Source organism: Boleophthalmus pectinirostris, unplaced genomic scaffold, assembly GCF_026225935.1.
Source record: "Boleophthalmus pectinirostris isolate CB_2022bp ecotype Guang Dong unplaced genomic scaffold, ASM2622593v1 HiC_scaffold_4, whole genome shotgun sequence".
NCBI lineage: Eukaryota > Metazoa > Chordata > Actinopteri > Gobiiformes > Gobiidae > Boleophthalmus > Boleophthalmus pectinirostris.
In genome coordinates this window covers 20,881,260-20,907,816 of record NW_026571353.1, presented here as the reverse complement: position 1 = coordinate 20,907,816, position 26,557 = coordinate 20,881,260, and the positions used below count along the sequence as shown (strand labels likewise).

Here is a 26,557-nt window from a genome sequence, read left to right as displayed (position 1 = left end):
AAAAAAAAGAAAAAGAAAAGGTTGTGTCAGGGTTATTATAATGTTTGAGAAGATGACACAGTTAAATGTGAAGGTGGCTAGTTTTGGAAAGCTACAGAATAATTAGTTAATTTTTGTTTGAGTAGTTAAGATGAAAGTAATAGCTTAAGAGGGGAGGAATGTAGTAGATACATGTTATACCCCGTGTTGACCACTAGGTGGCGACATAGGCTGAAGGTTGGGAAAAATGTGTCAGTTGTTCCCGGTTGCTGTTGAACTGTGATTGAGTAACGTTCAGTAAAAACCAAAAGTCATCTACAACCTGTGGTCCGCTCATCCTTCATTAACAAGGATATTACATTATTATTTTATTATTATTATTATTATTTATTTATTTATTTTTTAAACAAACTGGTTCTTGAAGACTTTATTTTCCCAAGATATTGAGGAGGATCAGTGACAGTTGTGTTTGGCAGGGGCATTATGAGCATTATGCACCGATGCTGAAGATGGCGATAGAGCGCACGACTGACAAAGGATTACGTCACTACGCTGTAGGAGGACGCACACGTCGCCGGTGTTCTTTCAGGCAAGCTTTTCAGCTTCTTTTACTACACATTCTGCAGCTGCAAAACCGTGGCTGTAGAGCTATACCTAATTCGGTATATTTCTGTAAATGGGTCGAATAAAACATGCGAAAGTGTGTGAAAAAGTCATGCACCGCTCAGAGCACGATCAGCGCTTATTTTGAACCACCAAGCAGTGCTACAACCACTGAGTGCAAGGATAAACAAAATGCATCCAACCCACTGGCCTTTAAAAACAAGGTGTGTAGACCACTGATCCACATTGCATGTACTGTACTGTGTAGTAACCATGGACAGTCTTTGGCAGTAAGCCTGTATGCATGTCATGACCATAGCCATAATTATGTGTTCTGTCCTGCAGCACAAACGCACTTCTACCAGCAAGTTTGATAGTAATAATAACGGTCCTGGATGTGGTCCATCAAAACGGTTCAAACTCCCCCTCAGAAAGCAGGAAGAGGAGAAAGAATCTACTAGGAACAATGCAGGTGCAGTGCACAGTAGGTTAACTTATGTGAAGTTTTATCTGAATAGATGGAGAGAAATTTTGTCATTTTGAGAGTATGTCTGTTTTAGATGGTCATTTTCTATCAACCATTGATGGGGGCTTATGCACATCCACCTTGGAAAAACTAAGAGGTTTTGCCTGCAAAGATGATGATGCACATATTGCTATACAGAAGGATGGAACCGGAGCTGGCATTTGTGAATTTCAACTGTCAGGATCAAAACAAGGCAATGAAATGGAGAAAGTAGAAACTGAAAAAAACAAGGCAGAGGAAGACTATAAGACAAGCCTTGTGCTGGTAAGGAGTAACTGTTACAGAAGATAGATGTGGTGGGTAACAGTGTGTATTGTGTTTGTGTTGTAGTCCTCTTTCTCTCAGTTTGCCAGTCCAGGAGTTGAGAGAAAAAGTAGAGAGCCTTGCCTTCTGGCAGACAGAACATCACCGCCCAGGTGCTCAAAGAGTGTGTACACCCCACTGGAGCAGCAGGTGATTGACCTGAAGCTGCGTCACCAAGATGTCCTGTTAGCTATCGAGTGTGGATACAAGTACAGATTCTTTGGAGAGGATGCAGAGGCAAGTCTTTTGCAGTCATAACTCCTAATCAAAGCACAGTATTTTGTAAACAGTTGTGAGTGAGTGTGGTGGTCGTTGGGACCAGTGGCACAGATTCATCATCATTCATCCATCAGTCTGCCCCAGGGCAGCTATGGTTACCAGAGTACTTTGCCACCACCAGTATGGAATGAATGAATTATGCACCGAATTGCAAAGCTACTTTGAGCGTCTGGAAAAGTTCTATATAAGTGTAATGCATTATTAGACTGTCCATCCATCCATTTTTGTCCGCTTATCCGGGGCCGGGTCGCGGGGGCAGCAGCCTAAGCCGGGACTCCCAGACTTCCTTCACCCCAGACACGTCCTCCAGCTCCTCCGGGGGAACCCCGAGGCATTCCCAGGCCAGCCGAGAGACATAGTCCCTTGTACTCAGCACTGCTGTTCGGCCCGTAGGCCGACACCACAGTGAGAGACCTGTCCCCGACCCGAAGGCGCAGGGACGCGACCCTCTCGTTCACCGGGGTGAACTCCAACACACAGCAGCTGAGCTGTGGGGCAATGAGCAGGCCTACACCAGCCCGCCGCCGCTCCCTGTGGCCAATGCCAGAGAAATGGAGAGTCCAGCCCCTCTCAAGGAGTTGGGTTCCAGAGCCCAAACTGTGCGTGGAGGTGAGGCCAACTATATCTAGTCGGTAACGCTCAAACTCCAGCACAAGCTCAGGCTCCTTCCCCCTCAGCGAGGTGACATTCCATGTCCCCAGAGCTAGTCTCCATGTCCGGAGATCCGGTCGCCGAGGCCCCCGCTGTCGACTGCTGCCCAGATCTCTCTGCACCGGCCCCATATGAATCCTCCCGCGGGTGGTGGGCCCACATGAGGACGGCCCCACGTCGCTCCTTTGGGCTAAGCCCGGCCGGGCCCAGGGCTCCAGGGTGAGGCCCCGGTGACGCCAATCCGGGCAACGTCGCTGGCCTCTGAGTGGACATCATCATATAGGGCTTCTGATCATTATTAGACTGCATTTTCATAATTCTTTTTTCTAGTAAACATTTGCATTTGATCACAATTTTATTATAGTGATTTGATTTAAATAAAGTGCATTAAAAACTGGTTTGTAAAAAATATCTCTTTACAGATTGCTGCAAAGATTCTCAGTGTCAGCTGCTATTCTGATCATAATTTTATGACATGCTGCATCCCTACACATCGCCTTTTTGTTCATGTCAGACGCCTTGTGGCACACGGGCACAAGGTAGTGTTTTCTATGCTAAAACGTTTGGGTTTCTCAGCATTCTTATAAATCTTGTTTTCTTCTTTAGGTTGGTGTAGTGAAACAAACAGAGACGTCTGCGATCAAAGCTTCAGGAGCCAATAAAAATGCTCTGTTCACTCGAGAACTAACAGCTCTTTACACAAAGTCCACTTTAGTTGGAGAAGGTACCTTTTACATGTATCTCTGTTTTAATTCTAAATTAGCTAATACCAGGTGCAAAATAGTTTGTCAAACCTAATACAAATCACACCTTTTCTTTAAAGATGTGAACCCTGTGTGTAAGATTGAAGACATACCTGAAGTATGTAGTGATGGGCCTAGCATGGACCCTCCTCACAGCTTCTTACTCTGCATCAGTGAAAACTGGGACAAACAACACAAGCAGCTTACTGTTGGCCTTGTGGTGAGTCTAAGCATTATAGTTTGTTGAATGTAATAATGAAATACTCAAAATTAAAATGCCTGAATGTGCCTGAATATGAATGTGCTTACACTGTATGTGTGAGCTTTCAGGCTGTGCAGCCCAGCACCGGGGACGTGTTCCTGGACAGTTTTTCTGACAGTTCGTCTCGTTCTGAGCTGGAGGCCAGAATCCTGAAGATAAATCCTGTGGAGATCCTGGTGTCTTCTGACCTATCAGAGCTCACACTCAAACTACTCCACAGCATCACAACTGCCAGGTAATGCTCTGTCAGGCCTGTAGGTGTCAGTATTTCCACATATACTTATTCAAATGTGTTGACATTTTTTATGAATAATCAGAGCATAGATTTTGAATTACTGACAAAACATTCTTGTTAAACTTGTATTGACATTAAATTCAACTAAGGATGTGTAAATTAGCTTCCCGGTTGTGCCCTATGGCCAATTTGTGGTCAGTGTCTTCTCTTTTTTTGTCTCTCTCTTTTACTTTTATTCACTTCACAGCTTCACAGGGATATACATGGGCCCAATTGGGTTTCACCTGTATTTCACATTTTAGGAGAAAGACTGCTTACTGCTTTTGCTTGAAAGAGATATTAATAATAATGGTGAGCGTCATGGCAACCATCTGCATTCATGGTGAATGAGAGAGGCCTTGCTCTTTCATGTTTCACGTCTTTCCATTCACAAAAGATGATGAATCACAGCATTTGCTTAATCTAATTAACAGCTCAGTGATGGGGATGCTGCACTTGCATTCCTGAAATCTGTTGTCTCCCATTAAGCATCTTCACTCCTACACAGCATGTTCACCCCAGTGGGGCTGGTTACTGTGGGAGAGGGCTGTGATTTTTTATGCCAAAGGGGAGAGATGGATTACATAGATGAACAAAATGTGTGCCTGTAATTCTTTCTGTTTTCACTCTTATCTTTCACCAAAGTCCCTTTTTACTAGTTCATGGAGTTTTGTATTTAGCAACTCAAGCAATAAACTCCAGTTTATTTGTGACATTATTGATATTACTCATCTCCACAGAGATTTTGTTGATGTAAAACGGTGACTGATGGCCTTGAAACACTCTTGGGTCTGTGCAGGGCTTTGTTTACATGTATTAGCCACTCAGTGACACATGGGTTAACATATAAATCAGCAGATTTTTTGCTTCTACTGATGTGGGTTATGCAGTCTGTGTGTCTCTAGAGTGGTCTGATGAGATGGACCCCTAGCAACGCAGTGCATGTGTGCCTCCAGAGACATGGGTAATGAGTCCCATAGTGGCATGTTGTAAAAAGGTGCCACCGTGGCCATTTTCCTCCTAACAATGGGAACACAAGTGTGTTGAAGATTTCAAGTCAATATGTTATAATCACTTTTGTACTTTTTCATTTTTATTCATCTAAAAAATTATAGACAGCCTGCAGCATCACATACCAAGTGTTTTGGTTCTGCTCAGGTTTAATTTTTGATCTTTTGTCATTCTAACTGATTATTTTAATTACACACAATCACACATAATGCTTTATTTCCTTATCAGAAAGTGGTTTTCAGAGTTAATTAAGTAAGTAACACATTTACTCAGCATTTTGTTAATTATTAGTGTTTAACAGTGAGTAGTGTAAAAATCATCCATATATGTATTAATATAACTTTAATGGTTTTGTGCCATTCAGATATGACCCAAGGTTCTCTTTTTTCACTTGCCATGTTATATAAATGCTTCCCTTCCATATATCCTGGTATATTGATCAGTACATAATGGAAAGCTCTTGAGTAGCTCATAATGTGTTTAAATTGACCATTTAAATGATTAATGATAGTAGTTGCACTGCTGGCCCAACACATAGTCAATTGATCTTTTTTATATAATCTTTGCGCTTGATTTCCTCATCTGACTGTGAAGAAACCTTTTGGGTGTATGATATGCTGTGTGTGTGTGTGTGTGTGTCTGTCTGTGTCTGTCTCTGTGTGTGTGCGTGTGTGTGCGTGCATGTGTGTGCACGTGAGTGCACGTGAGTGAGGAGAAGAATGAAACCAAAACCATGTGTTTGCAATAGTTGCCTTGGTAACAAGAGAGCAGACAAAGCACAGCCTTGAAAGCAGTATGGCAACGCGTGAATGGGCGAATGAATGGAGTTTGAGAGATGTGAGTGAGAGATAGGGACAAGAAGGGAAACCATAAAGTGTACATTTTGTGTGCATAGATAATACATTAACATATCCTTTTTACTCCTGTCCTGTCCCTTAGCCCCCACGCTGATGACCGAGCGCGACTTGAGACCAGAGACAGTGCTCAGTTTGAGTTCACCACTGCAATGAACACAGTCACCAAGTTCTATACCCAGAGCCAGGACAAAGGTGTGGTGTACCGTACAACTTCAAATTCTTTACAGAAATACCTTAGCAAATGCAAAATATATAAATACACCTATGCAATTTATGGGGCTGTAACAAAAAAAATACTAACATTTCACAACACTATTCTGATATTAAGGAAAATGCTCAATTCTCAATACTATATTTGGATCTAACAATAGTAATAAAAAACATTTTTTATGCATTTTTCAACAAACAAAAATGTGGTGTTTTTTTTTTTTAGATTTTTGAATTAACCAGTTTCCCTTCCAAGACTGACAAATTTATTTAATCCCACTGAAATGTAATTTGAGTCACTATTTTTTTATTATTTTAGTTTGCCGTATGTATATATTTTTACTTTGAAACACATATCTTCAATTTAATACTTTATTTTAAACCACTCTGGCTATCCAAGTGTGCCCTGTGTTCTGTCGGTATGAAATGTAACTTCTATTACTAATTTCAAAAAATTTGAATATCATGAATATTTTTGTCACTCGTTTCAGAAAGTCAAACCCATATATTATATAGACTCATAAAGTGAAATAAGAGTTATTTCTCAAATTTGTATGATTCTGGCTTACTGATAATGAGAAACCAAAATTCTCTGCCTCAGAACATAACAATAGTGTGAAAAAGATGAATATTGGAAAGTCATAGTGTCACACCTTAATCAGCTCATTAGCTCAAAGCACCTGCAAAGGTTTCCTGAGCCTTTAATGGTCTCTCAAGTGTGGATCAGTGGGCCACACAATCACGGAGAAGGCTGCTGACTGGACAGATGTCCTGAAGCCACTCACAGACACCTTCCACAAGGTAATCCACAAAAGGTCATTGCTAAAGAAGCTGGCTGTTCACAGAGTGCTGTATCCAAGCATATTTGTAAAAACTTGAGTGGAAAAGAAAAGGTGCACCAGTCAAAGGAACTGAGAGGACTGTCAAGGAAAATCAACTCAAGAATTTCAGGGGAGTTTCAAAAAGAGTAGACTGAGGCTGGAGTCAGCACATCTAGAGCCACTAGGCACCAACAAAGCCTATACAGGACATGAGACAATGTCAGAAGAGTCTTACCTGGGCAATGGAGAAAAAAACTGGACTGTTGCTCAGTGGTCCAAAATCCTCTTTTCAGATTAAAGCAAATTTTGCATATCTTTTGAAAATCAAGGTCACAGAGTCTAGAGAAAGAGTGGAAAGGCAATCCATGTTGCTTGAAGTCCAGTGTGAGGTTTCCACAGTGAGTGATGATTTGGGCTGCCATGTCATCTGCTGGTGTAGGTCCACTGTGTTTTCTGAAATCAACAGTCAACGTAGCCATCCACCAGGACATTTTAGAGCACTTCTTGCCTGATTCTGCTCGCAATCTTTATGTAGATGCCAATTTCCTTTTCCAGCAGGACTTGGCACCTGTCCACACAGCCAAAGGTACCAAAAGATGGCTCATTGACCATGGTGTTACTGTGCTGGATTGGCCTGCAAACTCACCTGACTTGAACCCCATAGAATCTCTGGGTTATAGTCACAAGGAAAATGAGAGACACCAGACCCAGCAGTGCAGATTATCTGAAGGCCGCTATCTTTTGCTTCTTCTACTTCTATTACACCTGAGCAGTGCCACAGGGTGATTGCCTCCATGCCATGGGGCATTGGTACAATAATGCATGCCAACCAAGGAAGCCCAACCAAGTATTGAGTGCATAGAAATGAACAAACTTTTCAGAACTTGTAATATTCTAATTTTCTGAGACATAGAATTTTGTTTTTTCATTATCTCTAAGCTATAATCATAAGAATTTAAGAAATAAACTCTAGAAATATTTAACTCATTTGTCATGTGTCTATATAATATATGAGTTTGATAAGGGTTTGACAACGAAATTGTCAAACTTTTTCATGATATTTTTTTGCAGTGGACTAGTAGTTTGTTTGCTTTTTCCAGACTCTCACTCTCTTTCAAGTGTAGCATCCTTAGAGAGCCCAGTTATCTGCTGTCTGGGGCCTCTCATCCAATTCCTCAAAGAATTCAAACTGGAGAGAGTTCTTGGAAGTGAATGGTATTTTCAAACAAACAAGTCTTACCACCTGCAGTTCACAGTATTCACCACCACTGATGTGTTTCTTTACTGTTCCAGTCATTTTCAGCATCTACTCAGTGGATCAGAAACTATGACACTTGGTGCTGCCACCCTTAAGAACCTGGAAATCCTAAGAAACCAGGTAAAAGTTATGTTGTCCCCATAGGGAAATGTATGTATGTGTATCCTTTTCATGTATTTATTTAACCCATACATGATTACATAGTACTATATGGTCAGAGAATAGAACGTTTTTGGTGTGATGTATAAATTCTGTCACTATATTAGAGCCTTGAAGTTGCCCTATATAACTTTTCTAGTGGATGGTTTGTCATCTGCTGGTCTTTGAGGAGATGTTTTTTTTTCCTGAGAATGTACCTTACTATGACATTCAACTTGAAAAGAGACATTCAGGTGACACCTCTAGGCCAAGTTTAATCTGTAGTGGTGTGGTGGTGATTTGTGGTGAGACATCCACAATCACAGCAAGAATACATTATTTAGTCAAGGTATCTTTTTTTTTTTTTAGCAGTGGAAATTCTTTAAATAAAGAGTGTGGATAAATTTAACATTTTTCAATAGGATATTCCAGGCAATGCAATCTCTAACTAACACAAGCAGGTGGCTCAGAAAAGTTACATAGTACACCTTTAAATGCCTTTGATTAGAAAAGAAAATCACAAAGTATTCATACATAAGAGCTGCATGTTGAAATGAGTGCCTGTATTGAATGCAGACAGATGGGTTGGTGAAGGGCAGTCTGCTGTGGGTGCTGGACCACACTCACACTGCGTTTGGGCGAAGATTAATGAGGAAGTGGGTGAGCCAGCCGCTTATGGACCCACAGTGAGTATACAAGTCTCCAGAGCTCCCTGAATACCTGTAAAATCTGTGTACTGAATGATCTAATACAGCTTTGATTGGTTTCATATTCTACATTGTGTGGATGTGAAGAGCCAGATTTCTCTGTTGATTACATTGTATTTTACTATGAAATATCTAAAACGTAAATGCACAAATGTGGAACCTGACCATTTCTATGGGTGATTAGACCCTTTTAAAAAAAATTGTAAAAATAAATAAATAAATTCTAAATTCTGGAATAGAGGCATCTTGAAGCAAAAGAGAAGTGGAACATAATGTGATTTCAATGGGGAAACCCGGATTAATCCCAGAATATCACAAAATATGAAAAATCCAGGGAAATTTGGCACATGAAAACCACTTAGACACAAGTGAGTGATATGAGAGTTTAAAAACATTTACAAACATTTACAATTGCGTTTTATGTTATTTGTTAATTCAAGAAGAGATTATGATGGACACTAAGCATTTTTGACAAAGGAAATACCCCTCTCCAGTTTGTTACTTCATCTATAGATACTATTAGAAATCTGTATTTCTTCATCCGTCTTTACAGAGAAGCAAATTAACTTGTGTGTCATGGAAATTCAAAATTGCTGTTTATTTTTTGCTATAGTGCCATAAAACAATTGGCTTTTCAAACTGTTTAACATTGAAAATGCATTATGTCTGCTTTGTTTTGCTTCCATTCCAGAAATTTCAACATTCTGATGACATAGGATTTTAAAATGTCCATTAATTACTTTTTTAATCTCAGGTCCATCTCAGACAGACTGGATGCCGTGCAGGAGCTCTTGGAGTCAGACTCTGTCACGTTAACATCTCTTAAATCACTGCTGTGGCATTTACCTGATGTGGAGCGAGGCATTTGCAGCATATATCACAGAAAGGTAGGGTGTGACTAATCAGACAGTGATTAATACATTTTTAAGCCCTTGTCAATGGACACACAGTTTCGTGGTGCGCAAGCTCCTTACAGTGGTTTGCAAGGTCCTCTATAGTTCTAATGTCAATTTATCTACTTTTTGGTCCTCCTTCGAGCAATTTCATTTTTAGAACTACTGTAGCAATGATGTAGTTCAATTTACACAAGGAACTGGTGATGCATTTTAGCTTAGACTTAGTGTGAAATGTTTGAAAACAATAATCTAACATGTCTTACAGCTCACAAGAGTCAACTCTGTGTAATGTAAAACCTTTACACACCTTTTTGTGTTTTAAAAATAATTGTTTTCTGATATGACAATCATTTACACAGTCAAAAACAATGATTGTGATGTCCAACGCAAAATAATAGTATTTTCTTTTATTATATTTTATCAATATTTTATGTATTTATTTATTTATTTGCGTAACCTTTATTTTACAAGGTAAAACATTAAAAACAAATTCAGTATTTATTCATAACGTTAGCACACCCATGTCTAGTTTACATTTAAAATCAAAAAGTCTGGGTGAGATTTGAGCCCAGTTTATGGTTAGCAACAAATTTAAATGACACAAGGCCAAAGGAGGACCTGGCCTTGGAACCTTGGAAGGATCGAGTGTTTTATCTGGACTCTTGTAGAATAGGTAGATGTGAGAACCATTTATCATGTGGTCTTATACTATATTTTTTTTCTTGGTCTAATAAAAAAAATAAAAATCTAACAAAATAATCCCTGGACCATGGTCTTTATACTAGTATACTTTACTTTGTACTTATTAAACTATTTCAGATTTTTTTTTCTCACTATCCTAGTTCAAATGAGTTTCTATATTTTTTTTTCCTGATTTGTGTGTGGGTATTGATCTTTCAACAAATTTACAACAAGAAAAGCTACAAAGAGGCTGATTAAATAATACTGCAATCTAGATAAAGATCAAAAAGAACATTAACAAATGACAGAAGGGGGCATTTGACGACCAAAACACAAACCAAGATGAAAGCATACCATTTGTCACTATGCTTTTTGTGTGCTCCTTGATTAACAACAGGGAGCAGTCACCTCCATAGCACTTACCTGATTGTCTGACACAATCTCATTTCCCTCTGGAGCCATGTTCAAAATGTCACCGGGCTCTGTGGTTTTTCAGCAGTGCTCAGACAGGTGCATGAACTCTTGTTTCATGTTTCATCTCATATTTATGTTCAAATATACAATCCTCAAATGCCACCAAACACACATATGTAGGGCTAAATTATCATTTCCTTGTCTGTGGTGAAACTGATCTGTGTAATGGTCTGTGTTTTGGAGGCTGTATTGATATAATGGTCGGGAGGTCTGCAATGGTCTATCTGGATTCATAAAAGAGCATCTCAGTGGCTGGACACAGTCTTCTAATCTACAGTTACCATAAAGCATGTCTGCACTGTCCTCATTAACCTTTCATGATGCAGTCCAATAGCGTGGCATCAGTGAAAGCAGTATAATATAACCCCCAAGTTAGCTTTTGCTGTACAATTTTAAGGTATTGACTGGTCATAAACTTACAAATGACCTGCAGTGTGTAACATTCATCCTTTGTATTGACCCTGAAGTTGTAATTCTGGTGACAGTGATGGTGTTCTAATCTACAAAATATCAATAAAAAGGGAACAGCTCTGATGCAGGGATTAGTTCTGCAAATGGTTCAAATCGGTGCGGGACAGATTATTGTGACTGGAAGGCTAAATAGGTGCATCAACAGCTGTGATGTTAAAATAAATTCTGTATTTAATGATCAGTCTTTGCCTTGTTTGTTAAGTGCTCCACACAGGAGTTTTACCTTGTCACCAGTGCACTGTCTAATGTGGGATACAGACTGGAGGCCCTGTTACCAGCTGCCCAGTCCCAGGTCACTTCCCCTTTGCTGCAGAGCCTTCTATTCAACACTCCTGAACTGCTGGCACCTGCTCATGGTGTTATCAAGGTGCTCAACGAAAATGCTGCAAAGTAAGACTGCTGTTAAAATAACTTTGAATAGCTTGAAGGAAATTTAAATTACTTGAATCAAAATATTTTTTTCAGATCAGGAAACAAAACTGAGTTGTTCTCAGATTTGTCAGGTTTCCCTGTGCTTCAGGACAGGAAAGAACAGATTCAGGCAGTGTTCAGCGAGATCCAAGAACACATTTACGAAGTCCGAATGTTGCTAAAGAACCCTTCTCTCAGCTATAAGACTGTGTCAGGGCAAGAGGTAAGAGATGTATTTTACTTAAGTGACTGTTTTTGACATATAACTGCAGTCCATTGCTTAGGAGTCCAATGCTTTGTTCACACCATTTTCCAATGTTTATTTTATTTTCAGTTTCTAATTGAAGTGAGGAATTCTCAAGTTTCCACAATACCCACTGACTGGACAATTGTTAGCAGGTAAGCCCATTGTTCTTACCTGTGTGAACAGTAAATGCTAATTAGAACAAAACATAAAGTGCACAATGTAACCTTTCTGACAGAAGGTCTGCCTTCCTTGGTCAGCTGTGGAGCTCAGTGTAAAAATGCATTTTTTTTTTCTGCAATAAAAACTTTGTACTTGAATAATGGAAGATAGATACATTTAATGCCATACAGTGAATTATTCCTTTTAAAGGACACATTTAACATTTCTTATCAAACCTCTTACTGTTAAAATATTACTATTTATGTTTTCCTGACAGCACCAAGACAATGGTCAGATATCACTCCCCTTTCCTAGTGGAGCATTATAAGAAGCTACAACAGCTCAGGGAACAGCTGCAGCTAGACTGCCAGAGGGAGTGGATCCGATTCTTGGAGTATGATACACATTCACACTCTGGCATAAAAAAATTGTGAAAATGTTTTTGTGTCTTGCAAAATTCTCTCGCAATTTTTGTTAATTTAAGCCTCCTCTGAATGTATTGTAGTACCCATCTTAATTTAGACTTTTTCTTCTTTCCTCAGTCAGTTTGGGGAGCACTATCACACTATAAAAAGAGCTATTAGTCACCTAGCAACCATGGACTGTCTCTTTTCATTGGCTGAGGTGGCTAAGCAAGGGGACTATTGCAGGTGAAGTTCTTGTGCAATGACCATACATTTTGGAGGGTACGTGTGGCAGGGTATTTCTCTCATTGTTCAAAAATCAGTATACACACTAAGTTTATGTGGACCTGCCTGTCAAAAATCAGGTCCACATGACATAAGTCTGTTATCATTAGATCAACAACATGGTTTAAATTTATGATATGGGTTAAAAGTGATTAAGGTAAAAATTTTGGTTAAGGTTAGGCAAGCAGCGTGCGTGTGTATGCGTGCGTGTGTGTGTGTGTGTGTGTGCGTGCGTGCGTGCTTGTGTGCTTGTGTGCTTGTGTGCTGTGTGTGTGTGTGTGTGTGTGTGTGCGTGCGTGCGTGCTTGTGTGCTTGTGTGTGTGTGCGCGTGTGTGCGTGTGTGTGGGCGGGCGTCCTGTGTCATGTCCTGTCGTCTCAGACCGGCTGCGTGTGGGAGAATGCACCAGCTCTGCAGTGTGTTCAAATACAATGCCAACATCTTACACACACACACACAATCAAACACACACAATGGGTTTCCATCCATCTTAAGGACAATGCATTAACCTACAATTAGAGACTGATTCTCACTATAAACATACTTGATTTAAAAATGTTATTAGTTTAATAAAGAAATTATGTCTAGATATGTCTTGATTTTTGTCCCCATTAAAGAGGCAGATTGCCTTGAATTGAGTGTGTGTACAGATTTTAGTACTCACAATGTGCTGAATACCCACCACACACAGAACCTTGGCATTTACACACAAATGCATTCATTGTTTACATTTTTAATACTTTCTCGTTTGACAGTGAAATTCTGTCTAATATACTATACTGCACATTATTATAACTCAACTTGTTATGTTTGGAGAACACTTTATGTACATCTTTTTATAATGTATTTTTGCTATTTATTAAACTGTTCAGGGTATGTATTGTATGCATTATAACATTTTGCTGACCCCCCCCCCCTTTTTTTTTTTTTTTTTTTAAAAACAGGCCTGTAGTGAATAGCAGTGACCAGTTGATTATGATTCGAAATGGTAGACATCCCATCATAGATCTTCTAATGGGAGAGCAAAGCCAGTATGTGCCCAATGACACAGAACTACAGGTACAGAACAATACTACGCTTTAAGCATATAGAACACAGACACATATTTATATGGGTAATTTGCAGTTTTGTGCCTCTAGACACGTAAAAATATAGGAAACTTTAAAGACGACAATTTATACTTTTGAGGGAGAATCCATCATAACATGGTAAAAAACAATGCTTCTTTTTGTATAGACATCCACAACATTCTTTTTTATTCTCTCTGCACAACTTGATGTACTCTCCTGCTCAGTGATGGAAGTGGGTGTAGGTTGTTCTTGCATAAAGGCACATGAGAAAAGAGATATTTTCAGTCCACCCACTGCCTCAGAGGTGCAGGACAGGCTGCAAATATATATTCTGGTGTTTCTCCCCATTTGCCCTCAGTCTGTCACCGGCTTTGGTTCCATGCTCACCCAAATATGATTATTATCTGATTTTTGGAGTTTCAATCTTTTACATTGGATTTATTTACTTCAAGAATAAATTTTAGACTTAGATTTAGACAAATTTTATTGAACCACAAAGGAAAATACTTGGATAGAGCACCCAACACATCGCAATATATTATAATAACAAAGAGCAAAAATATAAATGGTAATAAATAAGTAAATTCAAGATAACTAGAAAAAATAACAAGAGACTTGTTGTCAAATAAAGCATAATTATCTTAACATATATGTAAAAGTAAAGATAAAATATAAAAATATAGTAATACAAATATAAATGTGCTTTGAGTTGTTTCAGATCTAATTTGGTTATCTGATTACTCCTTTATCTGATGCTTATGGGCTGTAAATGTACACACTTTTTCTGTCTCTTCCATCTCCAGATTGATAGTAGGAGAGCCATGGTAATCACTGGTCCTAACATGGGAGGGAAGAGCTCCTACATCCGACAGGTGGCTCTCATCTGCATCATGGCTCAAATGGGTTCCTATGTCCCAGCCACTGAAGCCCGTCTGGGTCTACTGGATGGTATTTACACCAGGTGAATTCATACCAACCTTACCATTACATGTTTCATGTTTATTCATCCACTCAACCACATCTAGAAATTAATATTTCAAATCAACTAAACATACAGCAGTGCTGCACAGTAAATAAAAGGTTATGTATGCAGCCAATATTAACATTCAGTACTTTCTTTATCTTAAAAAAAACACAAAATTAGTTTAAGCTCCATAGTGATGATGTAGAGTGTAATAAAAAGGTGCAAGACCCCATCCCATAAACCGCATGAATAACTACTGTTGCCACACAAGTAGTGTCCCATTCGATATTAATGTAATAAAAAACAGGAAAACCACTTAAATTGTAACTAAATCAACAAATGGAATGATTGAAATATTAATATTAAAAATTATATTACATTAATATAAAAACTAAAATGAAAAAAGCAAATACACATCTCACACAGTGTTAAAATACAATAGACATTTAAACGAACCATCTCAAATGAATCCTCCTTTGAATCATCTGAAACCCAACAGTGTACAGTGTGATTAGTCTTAATGAGTTGCAGATGTAGAATGGTCTTTTTGTGGTCTAAGCAAGTTCTGAAACATGAACCCACTGGGAGACAGTGGGTGGACATAAATGCCCCTTTGTCCAAGGTTTAATAAAAAGAAGTAATTGTTGTGGAATATCTATATCTATATATCTATATCTATAATATATACTATATATATATGTATGTATGTATGTATATATATATGTATATATATATATATATTTTATTTATTTATAATATTTTACAACATCCATGTGTTTTTCCATCCTCTCTGTGAATTACTTTAATTGTTTCTGCAAAATTAAATTGGCTATAGCAGCGTTAAAATTGTATTTCCACTGAGAATTTTCAGTAATGTGTATTTGATAAAGTCTTGGACAGAATGAGCGAGTGAACTGAGCAGAATTTATGTTTGAAATAATGAGATGGTGCGTAGGTGTCTAATGGGATATCCTGTCTAAACTGATTCATATGATTGCTTATGATGCCCAAATGAATCGTCTGTGAGATGCATTCACTCCAAGTTTCATCTGTTAAATATGGTATCTGCAGCTCATGTAGCTTAGTTGGAGCTTGTATGCATTTCCTGGTAGGCCACTTATAAAATGTTTTTCTATCACTATTGAGACCTGAAGGTTTTAGCGCGCATTCTTGCATCTCTTCACGGTCGTTATGGAAACTGCTAAGGGAAACTGTTCAATGTAAAACTGTTTTGAAAAGAACCTTTAATCGACTCCAACAGTGAGTATACTGCTAATGCCTTACATAAACTTATGTCATATTTTGTAACAAACATGACACTATAGTCATATTTGTGTTGTCTGGCACTTGTTGTCTGGTCCAAATGTAATGAAGGCTTTTTAAAGGTTTTTGTGCATAACTAATGGGTTAAGCCTAATTTTAAAATTGTTGACAGCGTGTTCTTGGTGTAACCACCCAGAGCAGGAGGCTGTGTAGGAACAGGAGTCTGTAGAGATTTCTTTCTTTTTCTAGGCTGATCAATAACACATGCTTAAAATGCATTATAATTCCCATGATATGGAACTTGGAAAAAAAGGTTTAATAGAATAATAAGCTATTTGTTTATATGAATTCAAAGAGCATCTTTATATTTGGTACGTATTATAATGAAAAAAAATCATAATTGTGGATTCCATTTTAAAACCTCCACAGCCCTTTCCATTTGCCTTCTTTGCTCTTTGCTGTCGCATGTGCCCTTATTGTGCGCTGGCTCTATGCTGACAGGTGCAAGAGCCTGAATCTCTTCTGTCTACCTTCACCCAGTGTCGTCACCGCTCTCTGTGCGAACATGCATAGGCTCCTGCAATGCCATAAATTGGATAATATAATGCGCTGACATGTCCTCCATGCCCCCTCCTTTTGTGGCTTGTGACATAACCATGGTTACACATGTGCTGCTGTTGTTGACTGGCAAGTACTATGTCAAAGGACAATGAGAAAACTGAAAACACAAATGCACTTGATTCAGAGAGACAAGATTTTTAATTTTCCACATTAACAACAAGAGTCATTTTGTCCTTTATATTGTACCACAGATTAACAATTTTTTATTACTTTAAAGCACTTTGCCGTATGTACTTTAAAGTTGCCAAAAGATTGTATGTGGTTGTCATTTCCCTGAAGTATGGATTAAATGGCACAAACTTAAGAGATGGTAGTGTTACAATTTCTCTTTTTTACAGCCCAGATCAACTTTTTGATTTTCTGTCAGTGGCATGAAATAATCCTGTTGGAGGGTGTTTGGGTGTCACCACTACCCATAAATTCACTTTATAGCATGTCTGTCTCTTCTGCACAGGAGGGTACGGTTTCACCAGTATAATTTTAGTTTATCACTCTATTCTGAAGTCATTTCATAGATTTCTGTTGTAAGTATTGAATAACAGTCATCAAAACAGAACCAATAAATCATTTGTCCCACAAGTCCAGGTCCTGATTTTGTTTGGCTTTTAACCTATAACATAACCTTTCATCAAAATAAATTCCATATTATTATTATTTATTGCATGATTTCTGTTATCTAGGCAATATGATTTCTCAGTGAATTAGCTCTCACACAGAATGTCCTTTGAGTTTAATGGATGGAGCATGTAAAGTTTATTCCCTTACCTGATTGTCCCAGTACGACTGAAGTTGAATCAAATTCAAATGAGAATATAAAATAAAAAGTTTGACATTTACTTGAGCATAACCTCCCTCTATTTTCATTTGTCTGACTGTATTGTAGAATGGGGGCCTCAGACAACATCTACAGCGGCCGCAGTACTTTCATGCATGAGCTGAGTGAAGCCTCTGACATTATTTTCCGAGCCACTGAGCGCTCACTGGTTATCCTGGACGAGCTGGGCCGAGGCACCAGTACACACGATGGGATAGCCATAGCTTACGCCACATTGGAATACTTCATCACACAAGTAAGTGTCCCAATCAACGTCTGTATAACTCATACTTTACTTTTCTATCTTGCTTTATCTAATTCTATCTATAGCAACACAAAACAGCTGATGTTTCCGTATTAATATAAACCGTTATCAGAATTACTTGTTTCAGAGACACATTTTTTGGTTTTCTCTCTATGATGATACACTGTCACTGTCCGCTGACACAAAGCCTAAACACAAGCAGGGGCTGATCTCTGCTAACTGTGGCAGATGGTAATGATTAGTGTTTGATTTTTCATAACAAAAATCTGTCATACATTCCAGCAAATAAATATTAAGCTGAATTTATGTATGCATATTGCTCCGAATTGCTTCTAGAGTCATTCTTTTCCAGACTGTGTAGTTTTTTGTTTGGTTTTGTTTTTGACAATACTCAAGGTTTTGGTTTAGCTGTGAAAAGGATGTAGACTGAGCAGAGCAGGACATGATTTGGAGGATTTCCAACTACCTATTGCATAAGAATATTGATTTATTAGAACTCCATAGCTATTAATGAAACAGTCTAAAAAAAAAAATCTGTATTTTACAGTCAAAGCTGCTGGACATCCTTCCTCCTCTTCATGCCCACCACTGATCCTCCTCTGACTTGGTTGTTATAGTAACACACCTTTTCTGTGTTCCCAACACTCACCTGAGAGGAAGTTAAGAATGTAGACAAGTTTTATAACAGCTCTCGAACAGGCAGCCTTGATGTAGATATAGAGGAGCCAAGCTGAGAGCAGAACATTAAAGGCCCTGATAAACTCAGAGGTTTAAAAATATAAAAGTTTCATGAAGCAAGCTAATACCTTCTCTCTGTAAACATGCATTATGCCATCCCATGGCACTGTAGTAGCTCTGATGCTCACTTTTGACATTGTACTGGTGGGGAAATGTCTAGAAGTATGTTAACATGTGCAACTCCCCATTAAAATATGTCAGAATCTGTAATTGTAAGGTGCTCTTTTGACAGACTTTTCACAGGAGTAAAGATGAAAGAAACCCAGTTTCTTAGTCAAAATGTCAAAATATCCATAGCTGCATGTGACTAACCTGCACATTTAAAGTCTGAGGCTCATGGAGGACCTTGTTAGTTTGAAGTGAGAATCAGCCCCAGAGCTGACTGGGATGTGAGTGTAATTGGCCCTGGGCAGTGAGCAGGGGCACAGTTGTTGGTCTGGTGTTGACAGCTCTAACTGATTGTTTCAGTACCACGATGCTAAAAGAAGCCTCTTATGGTACTTATTACTGCGCAGGAAAAGTCACAAATGATGTAACTAGGTCAAATTCAGTTATAACAATTATTTATTTCTAAAACTATTTGATTTTCTAAATCCCCAAGCCTATTCTGATGAATTCTTATTATCCTACATAACCTATGGATATCCAATATTAATTCTATAACTAAACAGTATTTGTTTTTTTTTTAACCTAATTGTGATAATTAATTTCCTCTCTTATATCCTTCATTGACACTCAATAAAAAGCCAAAACACCAGGGCTTTTCATAATTTCTCCTTATTTGTTCTGTTTCTTTTTGAGACATTGAAAGCATTAAATATAGTTGATATAAATGTGCACAATGTAACTTGTGGAGGGTCTGTTTGTCACCATCAAAATGTTATTGCTTTGTATGAAATATCCTACAGTATGACTTTAAACATGTATATCTTGCATTCACTTTATTGAAGGTCTTTTTATTGCTCAAAAAACTCTTCTACCGATGTAACTTGGCTTGGTGGGGTCATGCACTTGTTTGCATAGAGGTAGGTACGTTTAATCAGAATTTGAAAAGTTTTATTGCCATTGGTGGAACATAAAGTAATGAGTAATATTAGTACACTAGATACACTATCCAAAAAAGGGTGTGCATAAAATGTACTATGGAACATTCCAGGCAAAGCAGGCAGTGGATCCTTGACCAGAAAAGTTACATAGAGTTTCTTTAATGAACAATGTATTAGACATTTGGACCAGTATTGCAATATCCACACTCTACACCTATCAACTCTAAACTGAATAAATGGCACTGATTGATTAAAGTTATTTATACTAATTGCATGAACAGGGCTGTCAGGGCACCCTGGGGTGTCATGTAAATAATGGGCCATTAGTACTTAATCACAACAGCATTATGTGGGTGGGACCTCCCCTGTGTCCTGTGTGTCTGACGGTGGAGGTGGACAGCACTGATGGAGGCTGTTCTCTCAGAAGTATCTTTCATGGCACATGCCCTTCGGAGCTGAGCTGCTGGTCTGATCTGCTAACAACTTGCAGACCGTTGCCATCTAATACATACTGTTCACAGAAAAAAAAGTATTTTGATTTAAAGAGTTTTCTTTGTTTCAGGTATTTGTTTGATGGGATGGTACATGTGGTAGTGCTATTTTTGATTTGTCAGTTAGCCAAATAATATAAAACAGTACGAATGATATAGCCTAATGCAAATAATATGGATGGTCAAATATTATAAAACATTATAAACATGTTAACTATGTTTTAGTTAAATAAATAGTTAATACTTAATATTAACAGTATATTGCAAAAAAAAGGAGAACACTGATGTTCAACTAATTAAGTGAGGCTCATACCAATGCGTCTTGACCTTTATGTGGTCTTCATCAGGGCAAGCAGTTCTGCTTAAAAACACATTGGTATGTCCCTCACTTAATAAAGGATTTTTAGTCAAACATCAGAGTGCCTGAGACCATTTCCCTTTTTTTTCAGTCTGCATTTCCAGTGGATCCTTGATGAACACCTGATGTCACGTTATTGTTTACCCCTCAGAGACTTATACTGTTCATAGTAATTCCAAAAAATATATCAGTTAATCTATAATGCTCAAGATTTACTAGAAAGCTCTTGCGTGCATTTCCTGTGTATGTAAAGAAATCACTTACAGAGCCGCAGGGCAGCTCTCAGGTCGTACAGATTTAAGAAGCAGCAGGAGGAAGAGAGCTGCTACTGTTGTGTTTGTGCCTCAAAAACAGAATAAGAGACCATAAGAGACATTATACCTGCCTGAGGTTTCAACTATATTAAAAACGTGTCTGGTACTCTTGAACTGTAAAAGCCAGCATACTTAAAATGATTTTTAGACTATTTACCACCACTATGCACTGTATAACTTTCTTGGTTGCAGGTCTGCCAACATCTTGTTTCCATAGAGATGTTATTGCTTTGCCTGAATGTTACACAGTATGGCCTTAACATTAATCTGTCTTTGCCTGATGATGCCCCTTGCTTGTTTCCAGGGTGTAATGTCATTCTATGTAACAGTCAAGCCAAAGCAATAACATCTCCACGAAGACAAGCAGTTGGAGGACCCTGTAACAGAAAAGCTACATAGTGCATTTTTAAGTAAAATGTGATATTAAGCGTATTTTCCTTTTTCTTTAGGTGAAGTCATTTACATTGTTTGTGACGCATTATCTTCTTCTGAGCGAACTGGAGCAACTGTATCCTCAACATGTTTTCAACTGCCACATGGCTTTCCTGATAAATGATCCTGATGTTGCAAGTGCAGATGGTAAAAACATATTGCAAATGTTTGAATTCACTTGTTTGTTGGGCTAGTTGCTTTGTGCTGAGGCTAAGTTGAGATCTTTTACTAGATGAAGTCCGCCCTGAGTTCATTACCTTCCTGTATCAACTGACTGGAGGTGCTGCCGAGCGGAGCTATGGTTTGAATGTGGCCCGGTTGGCGAACATTCCTGATGCCATTCTGAACAGGGCAGCTCATAAGGCTCGGGAGCTGGAGAATACGGTGAACAATAAAAGGTATGACTCCCACCTTATTGTTAATGTTCTCCCAATATAACAGTTCAAATTTACATTTTATAAACTATAAAGCTATGATGAATAGGCCTGCCATAATTACTATCGGCTTATTGTTCAATATAGAAAGCTGGAACAATATTTTTTTGGGGGGGAGTAAATATTTATTATGTGTACGTTTTCTTTGCACAACTGGGAATTCTGGTTATTTTTGACTAGATTTAAGCTCTAAAAGAAAGAATGAATAACTTCTATGACCTGTAACAGATGCAAACTGTGCTAAAGTCTTTCTTTTTGCTATTTTTTGTTGCAGCTCATGATTTCTTTTTATAGTATTGTAAATTTAGAATAATTTTTGAGGCATAATCCTGCTTTAGGGTTGTTGTGTCCGTGTCATAAATTAGTTGCAATATTATCGTTTGTCTATATTTTCTTAAGAAATATATTGCATTTAAAAATTTGTTATTGTGACATTCCCAGCTATGAATGTGTTTTAAGCTATGGCATTGGTTTTCCAACACCATAGCAATTAAGCAAATGAAATAAAAAATTAAAATTTTGAGGCAAGAATCAGGAAGGAATAATTACTCTGAAACCTTTGAATAGTTTGCATACATCTGACATGATAACCAGTGTTGAGAGTAATGCGTTATAAAAGTAATGAATTACTGTAATGCATTGCTTTTTGTTGTAACACAGTAATGTATGGCATTATAGGGAAATTTTTTTTAATGTTTTACTCGGTACAAATGTCAATAATGCGCATTACAATGCTTTTTTAACCTGGATTGAAGTGGTGGGTTTTTCTTTTTTCTTCATAATAATTTGATAAAATCACCGCGAAATCAGCAGCGTAGACCGTAAGGTAACCGCGAGTGACAGGATGGGCACAGAACTCCGCGCTCCACGGGGCGAATCGCAGGTGACACCCAATCGCGCCTTGTAGACACCCTGTTCCACGGGCTCAGGGTTCTCTCAGGGGCGGTCCTAGATTCCAAATTCTAGTCCAAGATTAGTCCTGGTTTGGTTCTGGTTTAGTCCTGGTTTAGACCTGTTTTAGACCTAGTTTAGTCCTGGTTTAGTCCTCGGTTCAGTCCCGGTTTAGACCTAGTTCTGTCCTGGTTCAGTCCTGGTTTAGTCCTGGTTTAGTCCTGGTTCAGTCCGGGTTCAGCTCTGGTTCAGTTTTGGTTTAGTCCTGGTTCAGTCCATATACAGAGCAAAATTTCAGCATCTTAGCATAAAAGTAATGCAAGAGTAATGTAATGCCTTACATTTTAAATGCCATAATATTGTAATGTAATGAATCACTTTGAAATGACAGTAACAAGTAATAAATAAAGCATTACATTTTTAAAGTAACTTACCCAACAGTGATGATAACTTCTAGAACCTTAATCATAGCCATATATGTTGAACTTTATCATTTCTGTTAGGGATTGGGTCCACAAACATTTCATATAGGAGTAATCCTCCTATATGAAATGTTTGTTCAGTGTGCGATACCACACATAGTACAGTAAAGGCACACAGCAAGCAATGAGCTGAAGTTAAGTACGAGTAAGTTCAGTCAAGGCTCACTTTTAGTTATTTGAGACTTCAGAAATAATTTAATTTTTTTGTTTGTTTTGTTTTCTAGGAAGAATAAGAAACTCATTACAGATCTATGGAAGATTTCAGATAAAAATGCGCTGATGGAGTGGCAGATGTTAAGCCACTCTTCCACCTAGGAAGAGATCTCGAGACAAAGATTAAACATCAAAGAACGTCAGAAAAGCACCAAGAGGTTATCTATAAGCTTTGCTGTATTTGTACTTATATTAAAACTGAGTAGATCAACAAAATCATACATCAACTGAACTATGACTAAATAATGAATAACTTGTATATGATCAATTTTTGGTGAATAAAATTGTATGAAACAGAACATTGCGTCAACACCTCCAATTCATTCAAGTCATTGTGCTTGGGGTATTTTGGTGCATCTGGAACAAGAGTATTCTCTGAATGAAGCATGATGACAACATTCTTTAAACATTCTGTTTAAATGAAACTGATTTTCCACATTGTGACCAGTCACAATGCTTCAGATTTCAGACAGAATGACAAAGAGGATGATTCTAAATTAAAGTCTTCTCTTCCAGTAGTTTCAGCACTTTGACAATGTGGGAGTAAAATGGTCATACACTACTTTTACAAACAGCCTTTGAACCATATTAATTGCTTTATTTTTGCATCGAGTTAATTTAAGCATCGATTGCCGTTACTTAGGTTTTATTTATGTGTGAGATTCTATTAATAAAAATAAACTTCTGAACTGAAAAATCCCTCCTTAGATTTGTATTTCTGTCTGGGTTGGTAGCTTCGAATCCTTAAAACGCACTCGCATCCATGACACTAAGCGCACACGCTCCGCCTCTCCACTCCAGGAGAGCGCGCGCATCACTGAGGAGTGAGCAGTGACGTGTTCGTGCGCGCACGAGACTTAACCCCGGTGAAAGCCGATTAGGACGTGTTCTCCACTGGGTGCATGTTCGTGGCACCCGTATCCAGTTGAGGGCTTCCCCGCGTGGCGACGCCTCTGGCTCTTTACCCTTCTTTATAAAAGGTTTTACTCTGTTGGCTGCAACATGGGGTCCGTGTGGTGCGCACTGCATTCATTGCTATGAGTTTCTGCGAGAAAATGGATCAACTTTTGCGCGCGCCTTGGCACCGCTGAGCGTTCCGTTTCTCTGGAAAAGGTTTCAAGACTATTCCTGTAAACATGGACCCACAGTGAGGGAACCCAGCTCTACCGGTGTCCTCTTTCCTCCTGTGATAAGCAAGATGCAGAAGAGCGTCCGTTATAATGAAGGCCACGCGCTGTTTCTGTCCGCGGTGGCGCGTAAAGAGGGCACGAAGCGAGGCTATCTGAGCAAAAAAACTACAGAGAACAGTCGCTGGCATGAAAAGTTTTTTGCTCTTTACCAAAACCTACTTTTTTACTTTGAGGGCGAACAGAGCGCTCGACCCGCCGGGATTTATCTTTTGGAAGGATGCACCTGCGAGCGCACCCCGGCACCCAAGATGTCCTCGACGGGAAAAGAGTTAATGGACAAACAGGTAAGACCTGGCACAGGTAATAAAGTTTGTATGATGTCTTTTGTGTCAGAGTTGTGTCACATTATAAGCTGTAGTTGGTAAGCCAACTCAACAGGTGATTCTGTTGTGGTGGGAGAAGGATGGATGATTTAGAAAACAGGGTCTCTAACTGTCCCTGGACCAAAACTCCATTTGTTTTTACCCTGTGATTTCAGACTTTGTCATCTTATGTTGTCCAGTGCGATTTGCTCAGCCTACAGCCTACAGCCTACAGCAATATCCACACAGCGTAGTCTCAGTCCAGCAACCAAGAGGGAAGCCAAACTTTCACTTGATAAATATATGGACAAACAGGGGCTAAATGTCTTTCTGCTCCTGGAAGTTGCCTCACTTTGTTGCTGTAACATTTAGGTAGTTGTTGTTGCTAGGAAACATTTGAATCACCATTTGTACATGCAGCTTGAGCTGCAGGGGCAGTCTGCGAGTCTGTGTCTGTGTGTATGCGTGTGTGCTGCTCTGAGCTTCAGATTCAGGGGGCAGAAAAATAGAGAAGGACCAGCCTAACTTGTGCAAATTTAGATGATGATCAATCCTATTAATCCTCAAATAATGCTCTCTATAAACCTTTATTAATTTACTTTTCTAGGCCTGTATTTGTTTGATAAAACTAGATTCAGGATTTGACTCGCACTTTATGTTGTGTAATGAAAAATATTATGGATGGCATCTGCAATTGTAATGTCTTCGTTCACCAATACCCCAGACCCATCTGTCTTTGGCTCACACTACAGCTGTGATGTTTAATTAGGGTTATTTTCAATCTGCCCTCAGTGTACATGGACTCCTCCATGCAAAAGAAAGAAGAAATAACATGCTTGTTCCTGCTTAATGGCAGGATTTGATTTAGGATTAACTGTCTGGGACATTTTTCTGCACTGTGAATGTATTGTAAAACCTTTTAGTTTTTTTTTTTTTTTTTTATCAGATTGGTGCAACCTCAAGCTGCTTTGTCACACCCCCACAACTGCCACACAAATAATCAACCTGAAATAACTCTTGTGGCTTGCCTCTTGGCCTTTTTTCCTCTTTTGTGTTCAGATGGACAGAGCTACGTAGGTCTCAGTGGTTTCCACAGTGACTGCCTTCTTGCACTGGTGATGGCTCAGACTAGCAGATATGAGTATAATTACCACAATCCCTTCCCCCATCATGATAAACTATTGATTTCCAGTAGCACCGCAGAGCTCAAGACCAATGGCAAGACTACAGCTATTCCTCATCATTAAATGCAGTAAATAGTTTGTATAAAATACATTAATTAGTTAATAAAATATATATAGTATTTAGGTTGATTTACTAACAAGTACATGAACATTTGAATGCTTTTGTGGCATTATAAATGTCATATGAGCATTGAATTATAACTTGTGAAAAGTAATTTGTAACCAAGGCCTAATTTGTGTAGTGTAGTTTCACATAGACTGAACGTATAGTAGAGATCATATATTTGCATTTCAAAGCTTCTCTTCCTGAATTGTTTGTGCATTGGGCCCTCTGTAGCCTGCTGAGTGTGCAGTTTGCAGTAAACCTGTGCATTTTCCAGCTGTGCAGCTCTTGACACCATTAGCACAAGATGGGGGAGCAGACATCTAAACTTGATGAATGCCTTTGCTTTAGAGATTTTATTTTTCATTACATTTTTATTAAGATCCTATTTTCTGATGATTTAGTTATTTACCTTAGTGTTGTGATTTCCTTTCCTGGCCTCGACTGTTTGACAAATGTTTCTACCATCTCTCTTTCCATTTCACACGTCAACTGTCATGTCAAATAAAGCCTTTGGACCAGAAAACCTTTTAAAACATATATAATAATAAAAAAATTAACATAAAACTCACTACCAAATATGATCCATTGAATATTTTAGTCATGCAAACTAAAACATCCATGTAAAAGTTAAGGAGCCCATATTTTCTGATCTACTGTATGTTATGTTTCCTAATCACAAACATGCCTGGAGTTGTGTTTTGTTTCATTCACACATGTTTAACACACAAACCCTG

The 26,557-nt window shown here is 38.5% G+C and overlaps 2 protein-coding genes across 3 annotated transcripts in view; both read left to right on the top strand.

The window, feature by feature from the left end:
• Positions 1 to 411: 411 nt before the first annotated feature.
• On the top strand, positions 412 to 23,340 carry msh3 (mutS homolog 3 (E. coli)). Of its 2 annotated transcripts, none has more exons than XM_055161886.1 (24): positions 412 to 806; positions 928 to 1,054; positions 1,143 to 1,372; positions 1,439 to 1,648; positions 2,764 to 2,880; positions 2,948 to 3,065; positions 3,165 to 3,304; positions 3,415 to 3,581; positions 5,571 to 5,680; positions 7,617 to 7,731; positions 7,810 to 7,894; positions 8,489 to 8,598; positions 9,374 to 9,506; positions 11,344 to 11,531; positions 11,607 to 11,775; positions 11,887 to 11,951; positions 12,236 to 12,352; positions 12,501 to 12,608; positions 13,590 to 13,704; positions 14,519 to 14,676; positions 17,447 to 17,633; positions 21,039 to 21,168; positions 21,254 to 21,419; positions 23,053 to 23,340. In XM_055161886.1, exons 1-24 carry the CDS (start codon positions 672 to 674, stop codon positions 23,141 to 23,143), a joined length of 3,291 nt encoding a protein of 1,096 aa, XP_055017861.1. In that variant the 5' UTR covers positions 412 to 671; the 3' UTR covers positions 23,144 to 23,340. The 2 variants fall into 2 exon arrangements, with proteins under 2 accessions (XP_055017861.1, XP_055017860.1); XM_055161885.1 differs by having other exon boundaries at positions 928 to 1,066.
• Positions 23,341 to 24,239: 899 nt separating this feature from the next.
• rasgrf2b (Ras protein-specific guanine nucleotide-releasing factor 2b) overlaps positions 24,240 to 26,557 on the top strand; it is a 42,323-nt gene continuing 40,005 nt past the window's right edge. The window contains exon 1 of the mRNA XM_055162141.1: positions 24,240 to 24,515. Within this exon, the coding sequence (XP_055018116.1) occupies positions 24,240 to 24,515 (276 nt within the window). The remainder of the gene's footprint in view (positions 24,516 to 26,557) is intronic.